This window comes from Sorex araneus, chromosome 5 (genome assembly GCF_027595985.1).
Source record: "Sorex araneus isolate mSorAra2 chromosome 5, mSorAra2.pri, whole genome shotgun sequence".
NCBI classification, from domain to species: domain Eukaryota; kingdom Metazoa; phylum Chordata; class Mammalia; order Eulipotyphla; family Soricidae; genus Sorex; species Sorex araneus.
This window is the reverse complement of record NC_073306.1, coordinates 1756747-1774106: the sequence shown is the minus strand read 5'-3', so window position 1 is coordinate 1774106 and position 17360 is coordinate 1756747. Positions and strand designations below refer to the sequence as shown.

General features: G+C 72.8%; 1 protein-coding gene across 4 annotated transcripts in view; it reads right to left on the bottom strand.

Moving 5' to 3' along the window:
- KCNAB2 (potassium voltage-gated channel subfamily A regulatory beta subunit 2) overlaps positions 1-17360 on the bottom strand; it is a 35256-nt gene that overhangs the window by 15206 nt on the left and 2690 nt on the right. For 2 of the 4 annotated variants that reach the window (XM_055140199.1, XM_055140198.1), the window contains exons 2-4: positions 7871-7976; positions 6945-6986; positions 2979-3249 (exon numbers count right to left, since the gene is read on the bottom strand). In XM_055140199.1, coding sequence (XP_054996174.1) covers positions 2979-3249; positions 6945-6978 — 305 coding nt within the window. In that variant the 5' untranslated portion in view covers positions 6979-6986; positions 7871-7976. The remainder of the gene's footprint in view (positions 1-2978; positions 3250-6944; positions 6987-7870; positions 7977-17360) is intronic. The other 2 variants (XM_055140200.1, XM_055140201.1) reach the window with 2 other exon arrangements.

The window sequence follows — 17360 nt, the reverse complement described above, 5'->3', positions numbered from 1 at the left end:
CACGTGTACACGCATGTGCACACGCGTATACACAAGCACACGCGTACACACATGCACACACATTCTCTGGGACCGTGCGGCAGATCCCAGGGTCCGTCCCCCACCACGGGCCCACGAGGGGCGTGCCCAGGCGGCAGGGGACCGGCTCCTGGCCGGAGGCGCGCGGCCAGGCAGGGACAGGGTCGTGGCCGCGAGAGCCGGCTGGTCAGCACCTGCCCCGGGGCCTTCCCTGGGGCTGTGTCCAGGGCGACAGCCACCGACTGCAGGGTTGCCCAGGAACTCGGGGAGCACTTTCCGGGGAGCCAGCCGAGACCCCCCAGAGCCGTTCCCGCCCTCTCGTCCTGCAGAGAGCTCCAGGCGTGACCCCGAGTGGACACGGGCCAGCGCGAGCAGGCAAAGGCAGCCTGCAGGGCGGCCCCTGACCCCATACCCCCGCAGGGCGGCCCTGCACTTGGGCGCCCCCCAGCATGGGCTGACCCGGTGTCAGGCTGGGGGGGGTGGGGGACAGCTGCAGAGGCGCCTGGCGGTGTCCCGGGGGGACGAGTCGCCCCACTTCCCAGCGTGGCGGCCGGGGTCAGGGAGCCGCGGTCTGGCCCCTCGCTCGCCGCCTCCCACCCCCCGCCCCCCGCCTACCTAAGCGCCATCCCCCGCCGGCTCCCGCTGGCCTTGCCGGTGCTCAGGGGACTCCGCGCCGACGGTGGTCCCGGGCTCCGCGCCGCCAGGACCCCCGCCCGGGAGTGGCCGCGGGCCCCCGGGCTGCTGGCCGCAGAGCCCCGGGCCTTGAGGCCGTGCTCGGAGCACACGAAGGACACTTGCATGCTGGCCGCCGCGGCCTCACGCCCTGGGCCCGGCTTTCCCGGGGCCCCGAAGGAGCCTGAGCTGCCTGTGAGGGGCCGGCGAGCGTCCAGGGGGGTGCTGGACCCGAGGGCCGGGTGCGGGCGGGGCGGCTCTGCTGCTCGCTCTCCTCAGCCAGCCGCAGTGCTCGGGAGCGTTTGGGAGGCGGGAGGTGGGGCCGGCCATCCGTTATTAACGAGGCCCGGGGGCGGCAGCGGGCGGGATGTGGGGACGGGGGAGGCTGGCCCGGGAGGCCCCGCGAGGCCGGGGAGGTGGAGGGGAGAGCAGAGGGGCACAGGGAACCCCAGACGGTGCCCGGGGGGCCCCCCTCCCCTGCCCATCACGCCGGCCTGCCGCGCTCACAGGGACCGGGTGGGGCTCGGCGCCGGGCTCCTCCCTGGGTGCTCTCCTCGCGCGCCCGGCCCCCTCGGCCTCGGCGACAGGCGGCCACTGAGGGCCCCAGGGCGGCCCCCGGGCCCGGAGGCTGTGGGGGCCCCGGGGGAACAGTCTGGAGGTGGCCGGGGTCTGTGGGCCGGGCTGGCGCTGGCCCTGACTGCAGGGGAGAGGCCACGGGGCGGAGGTGGGCGTGGTCTCTAGCGCCTTGCTCGAACCCCGGCCCAGCCTCCACCCTGCAGGGTCCCGCCCTGTTCTAGAGCCCAGGGCGCGGCCCGTGCTCCCCATCCTCCCCCGCCTCCTGCACACGCACAGGGACCCGCCGGGCCGCCTCCTCTTCCTCCAAGTTCAGGAGGGCCTGGGAGACCCCCCCAGGCCGGAGGGGGTCGCCCCTGACCCCACCCCACAAGCCCATTGCTCAGCGCAGAACCTGAGCACTCGGCTGCACACGGCTGTCTGCAGGGCACCCGAGTGGGGACACCTCGGGGAGGGGGGAGAGGGAGGGGGCGGGGGAGGGATGGGGGGAGAGGGAGGGAGAGGGGGAGGAACGGAGGGAGAGAGAGGGGGAGGGAGGGGGAGGAAAGGGGGGAGCAGCCCCCCCGGCTCAGGGCGACCTCAGAACTCCCGGGGCACCTGGACTTGGCCATCTTGGACCGGCCCTTGCGGGGACAGTGACCAGAGCGCGGCCTGTCAGTGCTGGGGGCTCCTGTGGGCTCAGTATGGCCAGGCTGGCGCCCTCGCTCCACCCTCCCCACAGACAAGGGCGTCCCAGACACGGAGGCCCGCCTGTCCCCACCCCTGCCCCCACAGCCAGCTCGCCCCACCCCTGCCCCCACGTAGGCTCATCCCACCCCTGCCCCCACAGCCACCTCACCCCACCCCTGCCTCCACGGCTGGCTCGCCCCACCCCTGCACCCACAGCCACCTCACCCCACCCCTGCCCCCACAGCCAGCTCGCCCCACCCCTGCCCCCACAGCCAGCTCGCCCCACCCCTGCCCCCACGGCCGGCTTGCCCCAACCCTGCCCCATGCTGCCCCACGCAGGCCCTGTCTACAGCAGGCCACTCGCCCTGGGCCTGAGCCCCGGGCCCCGCCCTGTCTTGCCCAGGGGTCCCACCGCACAGCCCCGGGTGGGAGCCGCCACGCCAGCCCATGGTGCATGGGGATTGCTCCTGGTGGGGAAGGGGGGGCACTATGGGCTGCCGGGGACGGAACCCGGGTCAGCGTCTCAAAGCACAGGTTCCTGGAGCTGAGAATCCAACCACACCCCTCCCTGGGCCCTAGCGGGACCCCCACGCTCAGGTGACGGGCGCCATGTGAGTCCTGTCCCGGGAAGGCCGGGAGGGCGGGTGGGCCCGAGGCGCTTCCCAGAGAGCCGGGAGCCTGCGGAGGGCAGAGACGTGCCGGGACACACGGTCAGCACTGCCCACACGGGCCGCCTGGCGCCTGGCCAGACTGTTCCCTGGACGGGGCGGCCTGGCCCGTGTCCGCAGTTCCCAAGGGTGCCGGCGGCACAGGCCGGGCACCGGCGAGAGGGACACCCAGCCGGGGGGTGCCCGGGGGACACTGAGGCCCCAGAGCCGAGCGGGCAGCGGGGCCCCAGCTGAAGGCGGGTCTCGTGTCTGAGCCTCGGCTGCCGCCCGCCCCGGGCGGGTCTCCGGGGTCCCAGGCACAGGCCCCAGGCCCCGCCTTGCCCTGGCCCGTCCCCTGGGACCAGAGCCTGGCGCCAGGCCCCCCGGCCCCGCCCTTACCGGTACTTCATGCCCGTCTGCCGGGCGGTGCAGCCGTCCAGGGAGAGGCCGTGCGTGCGCAGGAAGCTCTCCATGTTCCGGGCCCGGGCGGCTGCCCGCACGTCCCGCAGCCGCTGCAGCTCCAGCGTGCCGGCCTGGCGCACGGTGGGCAGCGCCCAGTCCGAGGGGCAGCGGCTGCTCACGCTCCGCAGGCTCTCGCTGTATGTCATGGACAGCATGGTCCAGCCCGGCCCGCCGGCCGCCGCGTCCGCACGGGAGATGCCGGAGGGTCCTGCCCGGAGAGCCCGTGGCCGCCTCAGCACCCGGCCAAACGCCCGCCTCCACCCAGCCTCGGCCTGGGTACGGGCCCCCGGCAAGCCGCATGCCAGGCGCGTGTGCCAAGGGCCTGGGGCAGACGGGAGCAGAGAGCATGCGCAGCGCGGCCGGGGACTCGGCCTGGAGCGGACCTGGGGACTGCCGGAGCCAGCGTCAGAGGCCAGGCACCGCCTCCAGGACACCCCGTCCGGGGACCGTGTCCCTTGCGCGTCTGGGCTGGGGAGGGGGCCCCAGAGCCGCGCCACGAGCCTGCAGCAGAGACGGAGCAGAGGGGAGTAGGGAGGGCGCGTCCCCGGGCTGGACAGAGGGCGGCGTGACGCAGTGCCCACGAGGGCCCAGGCGGGGCAGAGGGAGACGGGGTGGGCGCTGGTTCTTTTTTTTTTGTTTTTTGCTTTTTGGGTCACACCCAGCAATGCACAGGGGTCACTCCTGGCTCATGCACTCAGGAATCACCCCTGGCAGTGCTCAGGGGACCATATGGGATGCTGGGATTTGAACCCGGGTCAGCCGCGTGCAAGGCAAACGCCCTACCCGCTGTGCTATCACTCCAGCCCCTGGGCGCCAGTTCTTCGCCTGCCCCCGTGGGCGATGTCAGGGTGCGGGCCCCGAGGGGCCGGCGCTGCCCCCGCCTCCTGGTGCTCCCCCCTGGTGCTCCTGCTCCCCTCCCCGGGCGTGTGACGGTGTCCCTGGACGCGGCGAGGCCGGTGCGGCCTTTGTGCCTCTGCTGGTTCCCGGCAGCCGCGGGGGCGGGCAGGCGGGGCCTGAGGACCCCCAGGACCGTCCAGGCATCGGGCAGCGCCCTCCTGCCTGCCCTGGCTTGGGGCTGGGTGGCGGCAGTGTCCCAGGGCTGGGCTGGGTGAGGGGGCCCAGGGCCTCCGTGGGGCCCCGGACAGGCCGTGGCTCCGGGGGCTGTTCCGTGAGCGGCAGGGCCGGCCCGACGCCCCGAGCGTCCCCAGTGGGTCTGGCGGTCGATAGTCATTAGCTTTCAAGGCACTGGCGGTGAGAAGCCGGGGGGGGGGGGGGGGCCCTGGGAATGTGCCCAGTGGGCGCCGGCCCGCGGCGGCTGAGCGTCCGGGAGGGGGAGGTGGCCAGCGTTGGCGCCGGGAGGGGTCGGCACAGGGGCACGTGCTCGTGTGTCCAGACACCGGCGACCCCAGGCAGGCCCGCGAGGCCGTGGGCGGGGGGCCGGGACCCCCCGAGCTGGGAGGGGCTGGCGCCCACCAGAGGCTCGTGCACGCCCGGGGTGCGGGGTCCGGGCTGTCCGGGGGGCCGCGGCCCAGCCCTGCGTGGCCCCCACGGGCACTGATCAGAAACGCCCAGAATTCCGGGGGAGGGCGCTGCCCCCCCCGGCTCCCGCCTGCAGGACCCGCCCGAGCGTACAGCTCTCCCCACGGCCCCCGGCCAACTGTCCCGGCGGGCGGCCCGGGACCCGCGGGAGCTCGGGAACGCAGGGCGGGGGGCGCCGGCCTCCTTAAGCCGCGGCTGCCGCGGGCATCTCGCCCCCAGTCTCCGGAGAGCCGGGGGGGGGGCCCGGGCAGCAGCGGAGAGACGGGCAGCGCGGCTGAAGCGGGACACCAGGAGGGCAGCACCGGGCGCATGGTCAGGGCAGGGCCAGCGGGCGGGGGGGGGTCGTCTGCTTCCAGAACATTCTGCAACAGCCAAGGCCCCGCAAGCAGCCCCCAGCCAGCCATCACGCCCGCCCCCCCTGCCCGCTGTCCACCTGCGGAGCCCCGGGCCGCGCCGGACGCCCCCAGCACCCCCGAGTCGGCTGCTGCCCAGGGGTGCAGAGGGCGGGGGAGGTCTTCAGCCTCGCAGCGACACGGAGGGGCTCAGTTCCCACCGCGGGCGCCCGGTGCTCACCTGCCTTCCCGCGCTGGGGCTGGGGCCGGGCGGCGTCTGGCGCGGCCGAGCAATTGGGGAGCGAGAGCGGCGCGGTCGCGGGCGGGGCGGCTCAGAGCAGCAGCCCTCAGGCCGGCTGAATTATTCAGGAGCCGGGTGGGGCGGGCGCGAGGCAGCCGCGGGCGGGCGGGCGGGAGGGCCGGGCCCGCCCCCGGGGGTCCGGCTGGTCCCCCCCTTCCTGCCTCGGGGTCCCCGCAGGCCCGGCCCGGCCACGCTCCTGGCCGCCTCTGCCGCAGGAGCCACGGCCCCCTCTCCCTCTGCCCACACCGACGCCCCGTCCCCTCCGCCGGGAGGTGGCCCAGATTGCTCTGCATTCTGCTGCCGCATCTATAAATGGACGGAAGGTTCTGGAAGCTGGGACTTGGACCCGGGCAGGGCTGCAGGACGCACCCTGGCCCAGTCTGGGGGAGACGCTCTGGCTGGGAGCCGGGGGGGGGGGGTGGGCGGTGACAAGGTCGTGACCCCAGAGGCCCGTGGGGTGGCCCCGGGGCCCAGGTGGAGGCACAGTCACCCCTGTCCCCGTGCGGCTCTGAGCGTGGCCATCTCCTGGCCCTGTCCAGGCTCCTGCTGGGCGGACACGTCCACGGCCCACTCGGGTACCGTCCACGGCCCACTCAGGCACCGTCCATGGCCCACTCGGGCACCGTCCGTCCCCGCCCCACTCGGGCACGTCCCCGCCCCACTCGGGCACCGTCCCCAGCGCGGGCGCAGGGCCGACTCCCAGAGCCGGGCGCGTCTGCACTGGGCGGGGCCACGCCGGCCAGGACCCCCGGGCACGGCAGAGACGGGCGCCACAGAGGGACCCTCGTGTCTGCATCGGGTCCACGGAGGCTCACGGGCCGCAGCTGCGGGTGAGACGCGGGGGCCCGGGACCCCCGGCCGGGGGCTGAGTCTCAGGGGCTCAGGCCCACACGGACGCCCTGGGCAGGGCCCTGTGACCCGGGTGCCGGCCGTGGGCTCCCAGGGTGGCCAGTGGCTGGGGGTGAGGCCAGTGCCCTAGGAAGTCTCGGCTCCTGCATGCCCACAGGGGACGCCTCCTCAGGGAAGCCCTCGGGAGGTCCGGGGGCCCCACGTGCTCCCTCCCTGGGTGGCCCAGGGGTCCGAGAGGCCCGAGAGTTTCTTGGTCTGCACCAAGGCGGCACCATGCGGCTATTCCCCACGGTCTGCGCACACCCACATGGCCCCCCTGGCTCCCCCTGCGCCCCCCACGGGCACACACGCGTGTGCAGGATGGTCCTCTGGGCAATGCCAGAGGCCCGGCGGGTCCAGCAGGTTCCGCAGCAGGATGGAAGGACGGACACAGTGCCCCGCCCTCCGGGAGGCGCCTCGGAGCCAACAAGGACCTGCTCCTTGTTTGTGCCGTGGGGACTGCGTGGGGACAGGGTGGGGCTTGACGCAGAGCCCGGCACCAGCACCGACCCAGCACCCAGCACCCATCCAGCACTCGGCACCCAGCACCCAGCACCGACCCAGCACCCAGCACAAACCTGCACTGACCCAGCACCAGGTGAAGACTCAGCACCCACCTGTGACCCTGTACCCAGCACTGACCCCAGCCCAACCCGTGACCACAACACCACCTGTGACCCCAGCCCCTTGCCCAGCACCCAGCACCCAGCACCTGGGGCCCCAGGCATCAGACAATAGAGGGGGGCAGAGGGGAGCGAGTGAGGGGGCAGCAGGGCCGCCTCCATGCTCCGAGGGACTCGGCCCCTGGGCCGGGGAGACGCAGGTGCTGGGGGGGGGCGTTACCTGTAGAACTGCAGTTGTCTTTTGGGGCTCCCATAGCGAGTGCTGCGACAGCGACAGCGTGTGGAGAGAGAGGGGAGAGCCCGCGGGCGTTAGGGGGGCGGGGGGGGGGGAGAGGCCACGGGCGTTAGGGGGCGGGGGGGGTGGGGGAGAGGCCGCGGGCGTTAGGGGGGCAGGGGGAGAGGCCGCGGGCGTTAGGGGGGCGGGGGAGAGGCCGCGGGCGTTAGGGGGGCAGGGGGAGAGCCTGCGGGCGTTAGGGGGGCGGGGGGGGGGGAGAGCCCGCGGGCGTTAGGGGGGCGGGGGGGGAGAGCCCGTGGGCGTTAGGGGGAGGGGGGGAGAGGCCGCGGGCGTTAGGGGGGCAGGGGGAGAGCACACGGGCATTAGGGGGAGGGGGGAGAGCAGGGGGAGAGAGGCTGCGGGGCCATAGGGGAGGAGGAGGGGAGAGAGCAGGGGGAGAGGGGGGAGAGGCCGCAGGCATTAGGGGGAGACGGGAGAGAGCAGGGGGAGAGAGGAGAGAGGCCGCGGGCCCTAGGGGCGGCTGCAGTGCGGGAACAGCGCCACCCAGTGGCCGAGGCAAAGGTGCGCGCTCAGGCCCAGCCCTCCCCGCCCACGGGGCAGTGGGGAGGCTCCTGGCCAGAGAGGCAGGGGGAGGACGGAGGAGCTGCTGCCCGGGGCCGGTCCAGCCCACACGGGACGCCCCTCTCCCCCAGGGCCCCTCAGATGCCCCCGGGGGTCTGGAAAGGCCCGGGGCTCGGGTCTGGGGGTCTGGGTCCGGGTGGGCCGTGAGCAGAGGTGCAGGGGCAGAAACAGGCAGCCCGGCCCGGCCCGCCCCGCGCGCCCCGCCCCGCCCACCCCGCCCGGCCCCGCCCACCCCGCCCGCGCCCCGCCCCGCGCGCCCCGCCCACCCCGCCCGGCCCCGCCCACCTCACCTGTAGATCATGCCGGGGGAGCCCGTCTGCCGCAGCGAGAGCCGCGCCGGGGAGCCCGTGGTGGATTCCGGGTACATGGAGCCACTGGGCCGCGCAGGGGTGGGTCCTGCGAGAAGCAGAGGGAGGTCAGGGCGCCCGACAGACACGGGGAGAAGCTCCCGCAGACTCTCGGCGACGGACCCCAGGGCCGGCCCATGGCGCATCGGAAAGGCCTCAGTGGCCGGCTGGACTGACGGACGGGCGGGCGGGCGGGACAGGGGCCCGTCCACCCACGGCACGTGGGAGGCTTTACTCGCCACCCTCCGCTCCCACACCTCCCCGGTCTCCTGAGGCTCCAGAACATTCTTCCCGCACCAAGCATGGGGAGGCCTGGGGCTGTCCGACCGTCCGTCTGTCCGGCCCCCTGCCTGGGGGGCCCCTCACCCCCAGGCCGCAGGAAGGCGCCACTCCCCGGCGGCGGGCAGAGCCCCCCCAACCCCCCACAGCTGCCCACCAGGCCTGAGACCCCGACCCCCCGCCCCCGCCCCCCAGCCCTGAAGCTGGCAGGGCGGGTGATGGGGCGGCGCCTGCTTCCCTGCGGCCACCCTTTGCTTCCCCCCTGCACCCACCGCCACACCCACCCCGCCCCGCAGAACCACACACAGCAGGGAGGGCACCTGCGTGATGCAGCCCACCCGGGTCCCTGTCACAGTGCTCCCTGAGCACTGCTGGTGTGGCCCCAGGCAAAAGACTGAACAACAGAAAGGTCACTTCCTGGGTCCTCTCTGCAGCTCAGTCCCAAATCTCAGGCCCACCCTCACGGTGGCCCCAGGACACTTGCCCCTGGGCCCGCTCCACCCCCAGAGCTCTCAGGACAGCAGCAAACACCAACAGGCCCCAGACTCAGCCGTCAGAGGCCTTGCTCGGCGCCCGGGCCCAGGGGACAGACGAGGCCCCGAGGCCACCACTGTCCGGGGGAAACGCCGTCTACACTGCACGAGCCACTCTCAGGCGCGTGTGGGGACAGGCTGGGCTCCAGCCACGCAGGCCGACACGTCTGGGAGCCCGAACCCGGGATGGCCGGGGCTCAGCGCCCTCCCCCGCCTCCCCTACAAGGAAGCCCACCCTCCGCCTCCTGTCCCTCCTGGGGACGCAGGTGGCCCTGGGTTCGAGTCCCGACGCCCATGGACTAGTCCCGACCCGGGGAAGGCTCCTCTCGCTCCCGATGGTTCGTCCCCAGTGAAGTGGGGTGACCCAGAGCGGGGAGGGGACACACGGGGCCACGCCGGGGAGCCAGGAGGGGCCCCACCGGCACCCAGGGCCGCGCTCCAGGCTCCAAACCCTCTTGCTGGGGCCTCGTCCCCCTGAGCGTCCCAGGGCCAGGTGCAGCTCGCGCCACCTCCCGCACAGGTGTGCGGGGCCCCTGGGGGCCGCAGGGCCAGCGGGGCCCCTGGGCGAGTCCCCTGGGGCGGCGGAGTCCGCAGACGCTCCCGATGTGAGACCCTCCTGGGTGGCAGGTCTCCGGCTCTCCCTCAGAGCCCCCGCCCCAGGCTCAGGGCCCCAGAGGCGCCAGGGAAGCCCCAGCACAGCTGCGACACCCGGGGCAAACACGCCCACAGGTGCCGGTGCCCACAGAGACAGGAAGAGCCGTGGCTGCAGGCCGGAAGGCGCTTGCGTAACCTCCACCACACACACACGCACACAGACACACGCGTGCACACATACACATATACACACGTGTGCAAACACACACACACGCATGCACACACACACATGCGCGCACACACATGCGTGGGAGGGCTGGGTGTGGGCCCCGCTGGGCGCGGCCCCAAACCAAGGCAGCAGAAAGAACACCCGAGGGGCTGGAGCAATAGCACAGCGGGTAGGGCGTTTGCCTTGCACGTGGCCGACCCGGGTTCAAATCCCAGCATCCCATAGGGTCCCCCGAGCACCGCCAGGAGTAATTCCTGAGTGCAGAGCCAGGAGTAACCCCTGAGCATCGCCGGGTGTGACCCAAAAAGCAAAAAAAAAAAAAAAAAAGAAAGAACACCTGAGTCTCCAACAGGCCTCTGTCCCCACCCGCCCCGCAGCCTGGGACCCCGGCCAGGGGCGCCCTGGGCTGTGCCTTCCCAGCACGCGGGCGGGGGACCCGAGCTCAGCACACGGGGACAGAAGCCCCAGGCTCCCTCCGCCCGCCGGCCACGCCTGGCCACGCCCCGCGCCACATCCTGCTGGGGCTTTCCTGGAAGAGGAAGCCCCCACGGGACCAGGGATGCACAGGACACGTCCGACACCCCGGGGGCCCTCCAGGGGCCCTCCAGTGCTCGGGGGTCCCTGCGGCACAGGCAGGCCCGGCGGGGATGAAGGCAGGAAGCGCGTGGGCAGACCAGCGTCTCCCGCGGCTCTGCCCCCCCCCCCCCCCCGTACCCAGTGTTGGGGGCAGGGCCTGGTGTTGGAGTGGGGGTGCAGCCGGGCCCTGCGGGGTGGCCCCGGCCCCCGCTCACGAGTCACGAGTCGGGGGCCAGCAACAAGCCCGCCGAGGCAGGGCTGGCCGTGGTGCGGTCACTGCGGGGGGCCCGCGTCCCCGAGGTGACGGGCGTGGCCCCTGGTCCCAGGAGTGCCCGGCCTCAACACCCCGAACTTCCTGGCAGGCGCAGGAGCGTGGGTGGGGCAGGAGGACGCAGCGGGTCGAACCCCTCCGCGCCGGGCCCCTGCAGAGCCGTCCGGGGGGGCCTAGCCCGGGCGAGACTTTCTCATGGGCCGAGCCAAGGGTCCCGCTGGGCAGAGGCGGGTGCGGGGCTGCGCCTGGCCCTGACGGGGCACCCGAGGGAGAGGGAGCAAGTGGGGGATGGGCGGGGGGGAGGCTTGGGGGGCCCAGACGCTGCATGTAACCGGGGGCGGCCGTGAGTCGGGGGGCCGGTGGGCAGCGTGGGGCGGGCGCCTGGCCAGAGGGTGGGGGTGGGGGCCCGGGCCCAGCCCTCCCACCCCGACACGCCCAGGGAAGTCACGGCCCACAGGGCCGGGCCCGCGGGCGGTGTCTGGGCGAGCAGGGGCACACGCATCGCCCCACTTTCCAGGGATCGGAGTTGGGGCCCCTGGGCACACAGGGGGGCCGCCCGGAGCCAGGCTGGGGACACAGCCCTGATGGGGGAGCGGCATCCCCGTGTCCAGGCTCTGTCCCAGAAGGCAACGGGGCTGACCCGCGAGCCGCCCCCGGACTCCCCGAGCACTGTGCCGGGATGGTCTGCCTCACACGCTGCAACCAGCTCAGCCCTGCCAGGAAGCAGCGTCCACTCCGCCCCGCGGCCAGCCTCGGAGACACCGGGGCTGAGACCTCAGACCCCTCTACAACGACTCTCATTTGCTGCCACAGCGACCCTCAGTGCCCGTCACTCAGACCCTCAGTGCCCGTCACTCAGACCCTCAGTGCCCGTCACACAGACCCTCAGCGCCTGTCACACGAACACTCGGCTTCTGTCACGGGGGCTCGCAGCTTGAATCGCAGGGACCCTCAGTTTCTGTCACACGGACCCTCAGCTCCTGTCAAATAACTCTAGGATTCTGTCCCAGAGATACTCAGGTCCTGTCCCAGGGGCCCTCAGCACTTGTCACATGATCAGTTCCCGTCGGAGACGGTCAGCTCCTGTCACACGGAGCCCCTAGCTGCCACATGAACTCTCAGCTGTCACAGGTACCCTCGGCTGTAACTCGGACCCTCGGCTCGTGTCACAGGGTCCCCGAGCATGTGTGACAGGAACCTTCAGTTCCAAATGGCCCCCGTCTCCCAGGCACCTGAGGCCCCTCCAGTGTGGCCGCCCGCAGGGCCGGGCGCTGGGGGGTTGGCGGGAACCGAGAGACGGACAGACTGGGAGGACGAGGGACGCGGGTTGGGACCGAGGTGGCTTCCGGGCACCGAGAGCCGAGCTCTGGCGGGCGGCCTGGGCACGGCGAGGGCCGGGCCTGCGGGGCCGGTGCTCCGGCTCCTGGCACGAGGCTGCGGGTCTGACTCCGGGACCACCCGGTGGTGCTGGGACACTGGCCCGAGGCCTCGCGCACCCCCAGCCGGACCACAGGGAGGCTCCTGGGAGGGTGGGGGAGGGGCAGACGCTCAAGGTCAAAGATGGCCCCGCAGTCCAGCAGGGGTGGGGCGGGAGGGGGAGGACGGCAGAGGCCCTCGAGGGCCCCTGGCCGTGGGCTGGAGACCCCGGGTCGCCGCCCCGAGCCCCACCTTGCGGCCGCGCTATTTCCGGGGACTCTGTCGCGCTTATTCCGGGCCTCGCCGAGAGTCGCGGTGTTTGTGCTCCTGGTGGCGCTGCCCCCCGGGAGGTGCCGGGGCCCTGGAGGCCGCCTCGCCTGCACTCCTGACCGCCTCCCACGGAACGGGGCAGCCCTGGGCCCCGCGGGGGGCCGGAAGAGGAGAGGCCCACGTCTCCCTGGCGGGGGCGGCGAGAGAGCCGCAGGCTGAGGGGTCCTGCCCACTCGGCACGCGGGACGGGGCCGGGCGCCAAGCCCACCCACCGGCAGCGCGTCCGTCCCCTGCAGCCCCGTGCGGGAGCGGTGCTCCTTCGGGTGCTCCACCCAGAGAGGGGCCCCAGGGGGTCTGGGCAGGGGCTCGCCCCACCGCGGCCAGCATGGACACGGCACTGTCACCTCAGCCACCGCCGGCATCTCCATCACCTCCAGCGACCTCATTACTCCCGGGGAGCATCATGCTGAGTGAGGCGAGTGAGAGAGGGACAGATGCGGAGGGGCTGCACCCATCTGGGGAGTGTGGGGAGCACCACACGAGGCTGACACCCAAGGACGGCAGACACAAGGGCCGGGGGGTTGCCCCAGAGCTGGAAGCCTGCTTCATGAGCGAAGGGGAGAAGGAATAGAGAAGGGAGCACTGAGAGAATGACGGCTGGAGGGACCAGTCGGGATGGGAGATGCTGAAAGTAGATCATGGACCAAACATGATGACCTCTCGGTGTCTGTGCTGCAAGCCATGATGCCCATCAGTGGAGACAGAGTATGGGGCATAGTGTCTGCCATGGAGGCAGGGGAGGGTGGGAAAGGGGGGTATACCCGGGATATTGGTGGTGGGGAGTGTGCACTGGGGGAGGGACAGGTGTCTGATCATTGTGAGACTGTAACCCAAACAGGAAAGCTTGTAACTATCTCATGGTGATTCAGTAAAATTAAAAAAATAAAAAAAATCTTTATTACTTCCGTCACCTCCACCACTGTCACCACCTCCATCACCTTTGTCCGTCTCACAACCTAATGTCTCCACCATCTCCGCCACCTCCGTCACCTCCGCCACCTCCACCACCTCCAACCTCTGCCGCCTCTGCCCAACACCTCCCTCCTGTCGCCTCCAGGATTTCCCTAACCGCCATCTCCTCCGCCCCAGGTGGGCTCCTTCCTCTTCAAAGGCCCCGGGGTCCCGCTGCCGGAGACCCGCCCCCAGAGCCTCCACTTTCCCCACCGTCCACGTGAGGCCCCGCTGTCCCCTCAGCCCGTGTCCCTCTCTCTGCTTCCGCTGTGGCCCTGCCCCTCACCAGCCCCAGGGCCCGGGCGGGGGCCACTGGCATGGCTGGGGGTGAGCGTGGGGGGGTCCTGTCTGCACCCTCCCAGGGCCCGGGGCTGCACGCGTCCTGCCCTCGTGGCACGGCTCCAGGGCCGAGCACTGCCCACAGGGGCTCCCCGGCCTGTGCTTCGTGTCCAGCGGGAGCTCACGGGGCGGGCAGGGGCCCGGGGCGGGGGCTTCGCTGAGTGGCCGCCAGCCCAGGGCCGCTGCAGCCGTGGACACAGGAGCCTCCACCCTGGCTCCCGGGGAGACGCCGTCGCAGGACAAGGCGGGCTGGGTGCTGCCGGAAGCAGGGTGCCCCCTCCCCAAAGGACTTGGAGCCCACGGTGCCCCCTGGTGGCCGAGACTGTCCCGCTGGCCCTTCCCCACAGGCCGCCAGGCCACAGCTGCTCCTGGGGCAGACGGGGCTCCCAGGCCCCCCGGGGGACCCCCGGCCACGCTTCAGGCACCCAGAAGGCAGCTCCTGGGAGATGAGGGTCACTCGGGGCGACGCCCCGGCCCCCAGCAGCCCTCAGGGCAGCTAGAGCTGTCCGAGGTGCTGACCGCCCCTGGGCTCTCTCTGGGCGCACAAAGCCCCCCTCCCCCCGCCCTGTGGTCAGCGGGAACAGGACACAGGGTGAGGACCCCGTCCCAGGGTGCTGGCGAGGACGCCCCTCCGGCCGCAGCCCCTGCCCCCCTCCCCAGCTCTCCCGGCCGACCCCAGGGCACGGCCCAGTGCAGGCCGTGGAAGGGCAGCGCGCTGGGGGTGTCCGTGAGGGGCAAAGCGATGCGGTCTGGAGCTGGGCTGCGGGATGACCCGCGGGAGCACCCAGGGAAAAGGGGAGCACGCGCAGACAGGAGCGGCGCCTGCCGCAGAGCCCGACTCAGCAGGGGCCATGGCGGGGTGCTGGGAGCCCCCGCTCTGCCCGTGGGCGGGTGTGGGCCTGGTAGCCGCTTACACCCCGAGCCAAGCCACCCCGACACGTCCCCATGCTGAGGGGAGGGCTCCCAGGCCTCCCCACTGGGGACACCTCCCGCCGGCCACGAGGGGTGCTGGACTGAGTACGCCAAGCACTGTCCAAGGGGTGCTGGACTGAGTACTCCTAGTGCTGTCCGAGGGGTGCTGGACTGAGTACGCCAAGCACTGTCCAAGAGGTGCTGGACTGAGTACGCCTAGCGCTGTCCGAGGTGCTGGACTGAGTACACCCAGTGCTGTCCAAGGGGTGCTGGACTGAGTACGCCAAGAGCTGTCCAGGTGACCCGCTAGGTGGGGCACACCCTGTTCCGTGCGGGGATCAGAAGGCAAAGGAGGGGCGGGGGGGGTGTAGGTTTGCTGGGACCCCCCCTGGGGCCCCACAACTCCCCCCAGGGGTCAGGTGACAAGCGAAGGGCCCGCCCTGGCCCCTGTGCCCGGGTTGGGCAGAACCACCCAATGACAAGTCGAGAAGTCATCACACCAGAGGGAGAACACAGAAGCTTCCGGGAGGAGGTCAGGGCAGGGGTCTTGGGGTCAGAGGGTCAAGTGGGGTGGCCCTGGAAGTGGAAGGGGCTGCTGGTGCCTGGGGCATCGCCCCCAGGGCAAAAGCTTCTTTGTGTTTTCCTGGGCTGGCCTCGCCTGGCAGTGCTCAGGGGTCAGGCGCAGGCCCTGGCCGGGGCGCCTTTGGGGGCCACTCCCGGTTGGGCGCTGGGTGGGCACGAAGGCGTGTGCGGGCGCCCCAGGCGAGCCTGCGGGAGGTGAGGGACCCCCGGGCGGGCGCCAGGACGCCCCCAGGGGCTGAGACGCTCCCGCTGGGGGAGGCTGCGCCTGGGGCAAGTCGGGTCCTCCGAGACCCCAGGGGCGGGGCAGGAGTGGGGGGCCGGCACGGCGGGCACTCGGGGCGTACGGGGTCAGGCGGCAGCCGCGGCCGGTGCAGCGGAGACTGACGGCCGTCCACCCTCCCCGCGGCCAAGGCCACCGGCCCCAGGACCACCCCGCGCCCCTCGCTGCCCCCCCACCACGTGACCTTTGTCCCCTCGGTCCCCCTCAGTGGCGACCAGCGGCACCCGCTGCCGAACGAAGGGCTGCTTCCCCCCGCCCGGGCCCCCGCCCCCCGGGTTCTCAGCTCCCGGGAATCTGCGCGTGGGCCGGGCCCTCCGCCACCTGCACCCGGGAACGGGCCATGTGGCGCGGGGACGGCCTGGCAGGGACGGCGCTCTCTCTCTCTGCATAATCAGGCGGCCCCAGCGCCAGGAGCGCCGTCCTGGGTGCCCGGGTGCCGGGCTGAGCGGGGGAGGGGCCTGGTGTGCGGCACAGCTGGTGCCCCTGCCCGCTGCCCGCCGGCAGACCGTGCCCCGGGGACGGCCCAGGCGTGAAGCCCCACGGCCCGCCAGGGGCCACGGCTCCTGGGGCCCCCACAGCCTGAGGGGCCCGAGAGAACGGGGCTGTCCCTCCGGCCCTCGCACCCCCCGGGACGGGCTGACCGGACGCTGCCGGCAGGACGCCTGGGTTCAATCGGGGGCTGCACGGACCCCCCAACACCACCAGGAGAGGGTCTGTGGAAGGGCTGAGCTCAGGCTGAGTGGCTTGGGGGGCTGCCTTGGCGGGGTTCGAGCACCCCAAGCCAGGGGCCCCAGAGACTCGGGTGTGGCAGAGCGCCCCCTGCTGGCCCGAGGGGGCGGTGCCCGCCTGCCGTGGCTCAAGGTGCGGGCGCGGGGCGGTGCGGAGTGGCCCCACGTGCGGGATGGCCACTGGGCGCAGGGGGAGGGCCAGCACGGTGGACATGACAGTGGCCCGGTGACAGGCTAGCTACGCCTCCCCTGGCCCCCAGGGGGCTTCAGGAGACGAGGGGTGCAGCCTGGGGGTGGGGCGTGGGCGAGGCCTGTCCCCCCACTGTCACCGGGCGCCAGCCTCAGCCTGGTAAGCCCAGCAGGTGGCCGGGCCGCGCGGCTCCCCCATTGCCATGGTTACCAGGCCGTGGGAGGGCGCGAGAAACGTCTCCCCCACAAGCCTCCCAGCTGCACCCCGATCGCCTGGGGGTGCAGCCGTGTGGGAGGCCCCCCAGCCCCCGCCCGGGAGGGGAGGCAGAGGGCATCTTCGTGGGGGGCCGGACAGGCCCCGGCCTCACCGTGACCCCTGACCCTCCGTGGGCCCGCCTGAAGGTGGGCGGCAAAACCTGACCCGTCCACCACGCGCCTGCGGACACGGGCACCGTCCACCACGCGCCCACGGACACTAGGCACTGCCCTGCACTCGCCCGTGGACACCGGGCACTGCTCTACACCTGTGGACGTGGGGTACTGGCCTGTGTCTGTGGACACTGGGTACTGGCCCTCGTGTCCGATGTCCCTCGCCCGTGACCTGTGCCCTGAGGCCGGGGGCTCTTCAGGACCCACTTTTTAGGCCAGTGAGGGAGGGAGCCGCCTGGCGCCCCCTGCCCGGGGTGGCGGGTGACCCCCACTCTGGTGCGGGGGCTGCTCAGGAGGGTGAGACTGTCCTTGGGGTGGGCCCCCGGCCGCTGAGTGCCCCGTGTCTGTGTGGCCGCTGCCTGTGGGGGCCCCTGTCCGGGGGTCTCTGCTCTGTGGCCCCGTGCTCCTGCGGAGGGGCAGTTGGGCTGGATCTGGTTCTGATTCTGGTGTGTCCTGCCCTGGCCCGCCGCCTGGACCCCTGCTGGCAGGGACCCGGCCTCACTGTGGCCGTGGGGGGAACAGGGGCCTGGCTGGAGGCCGCAGGCTGTCTGTGCAGAGGCAACGGGGACGGGGGGTCTGAGGGCGGGAGGAGCTGGGAACCCAAGCCGGGGACTGGAGGGGCCCCTCCAGGCCCCCCACGCGCCGGCCTGCCGCGCTGAGCCCAGAACACGAAGGGACAGAGAAGGGCGCTGCCCTCGCAGGCCACCGCGTGGGGACCAGGAGCTCATGCAACGGGGGGGGTCTCTGGCTCCTGCACTCGAGCCCCAGTGCCCCCCAGAGCAAGCAGCTGAGCGG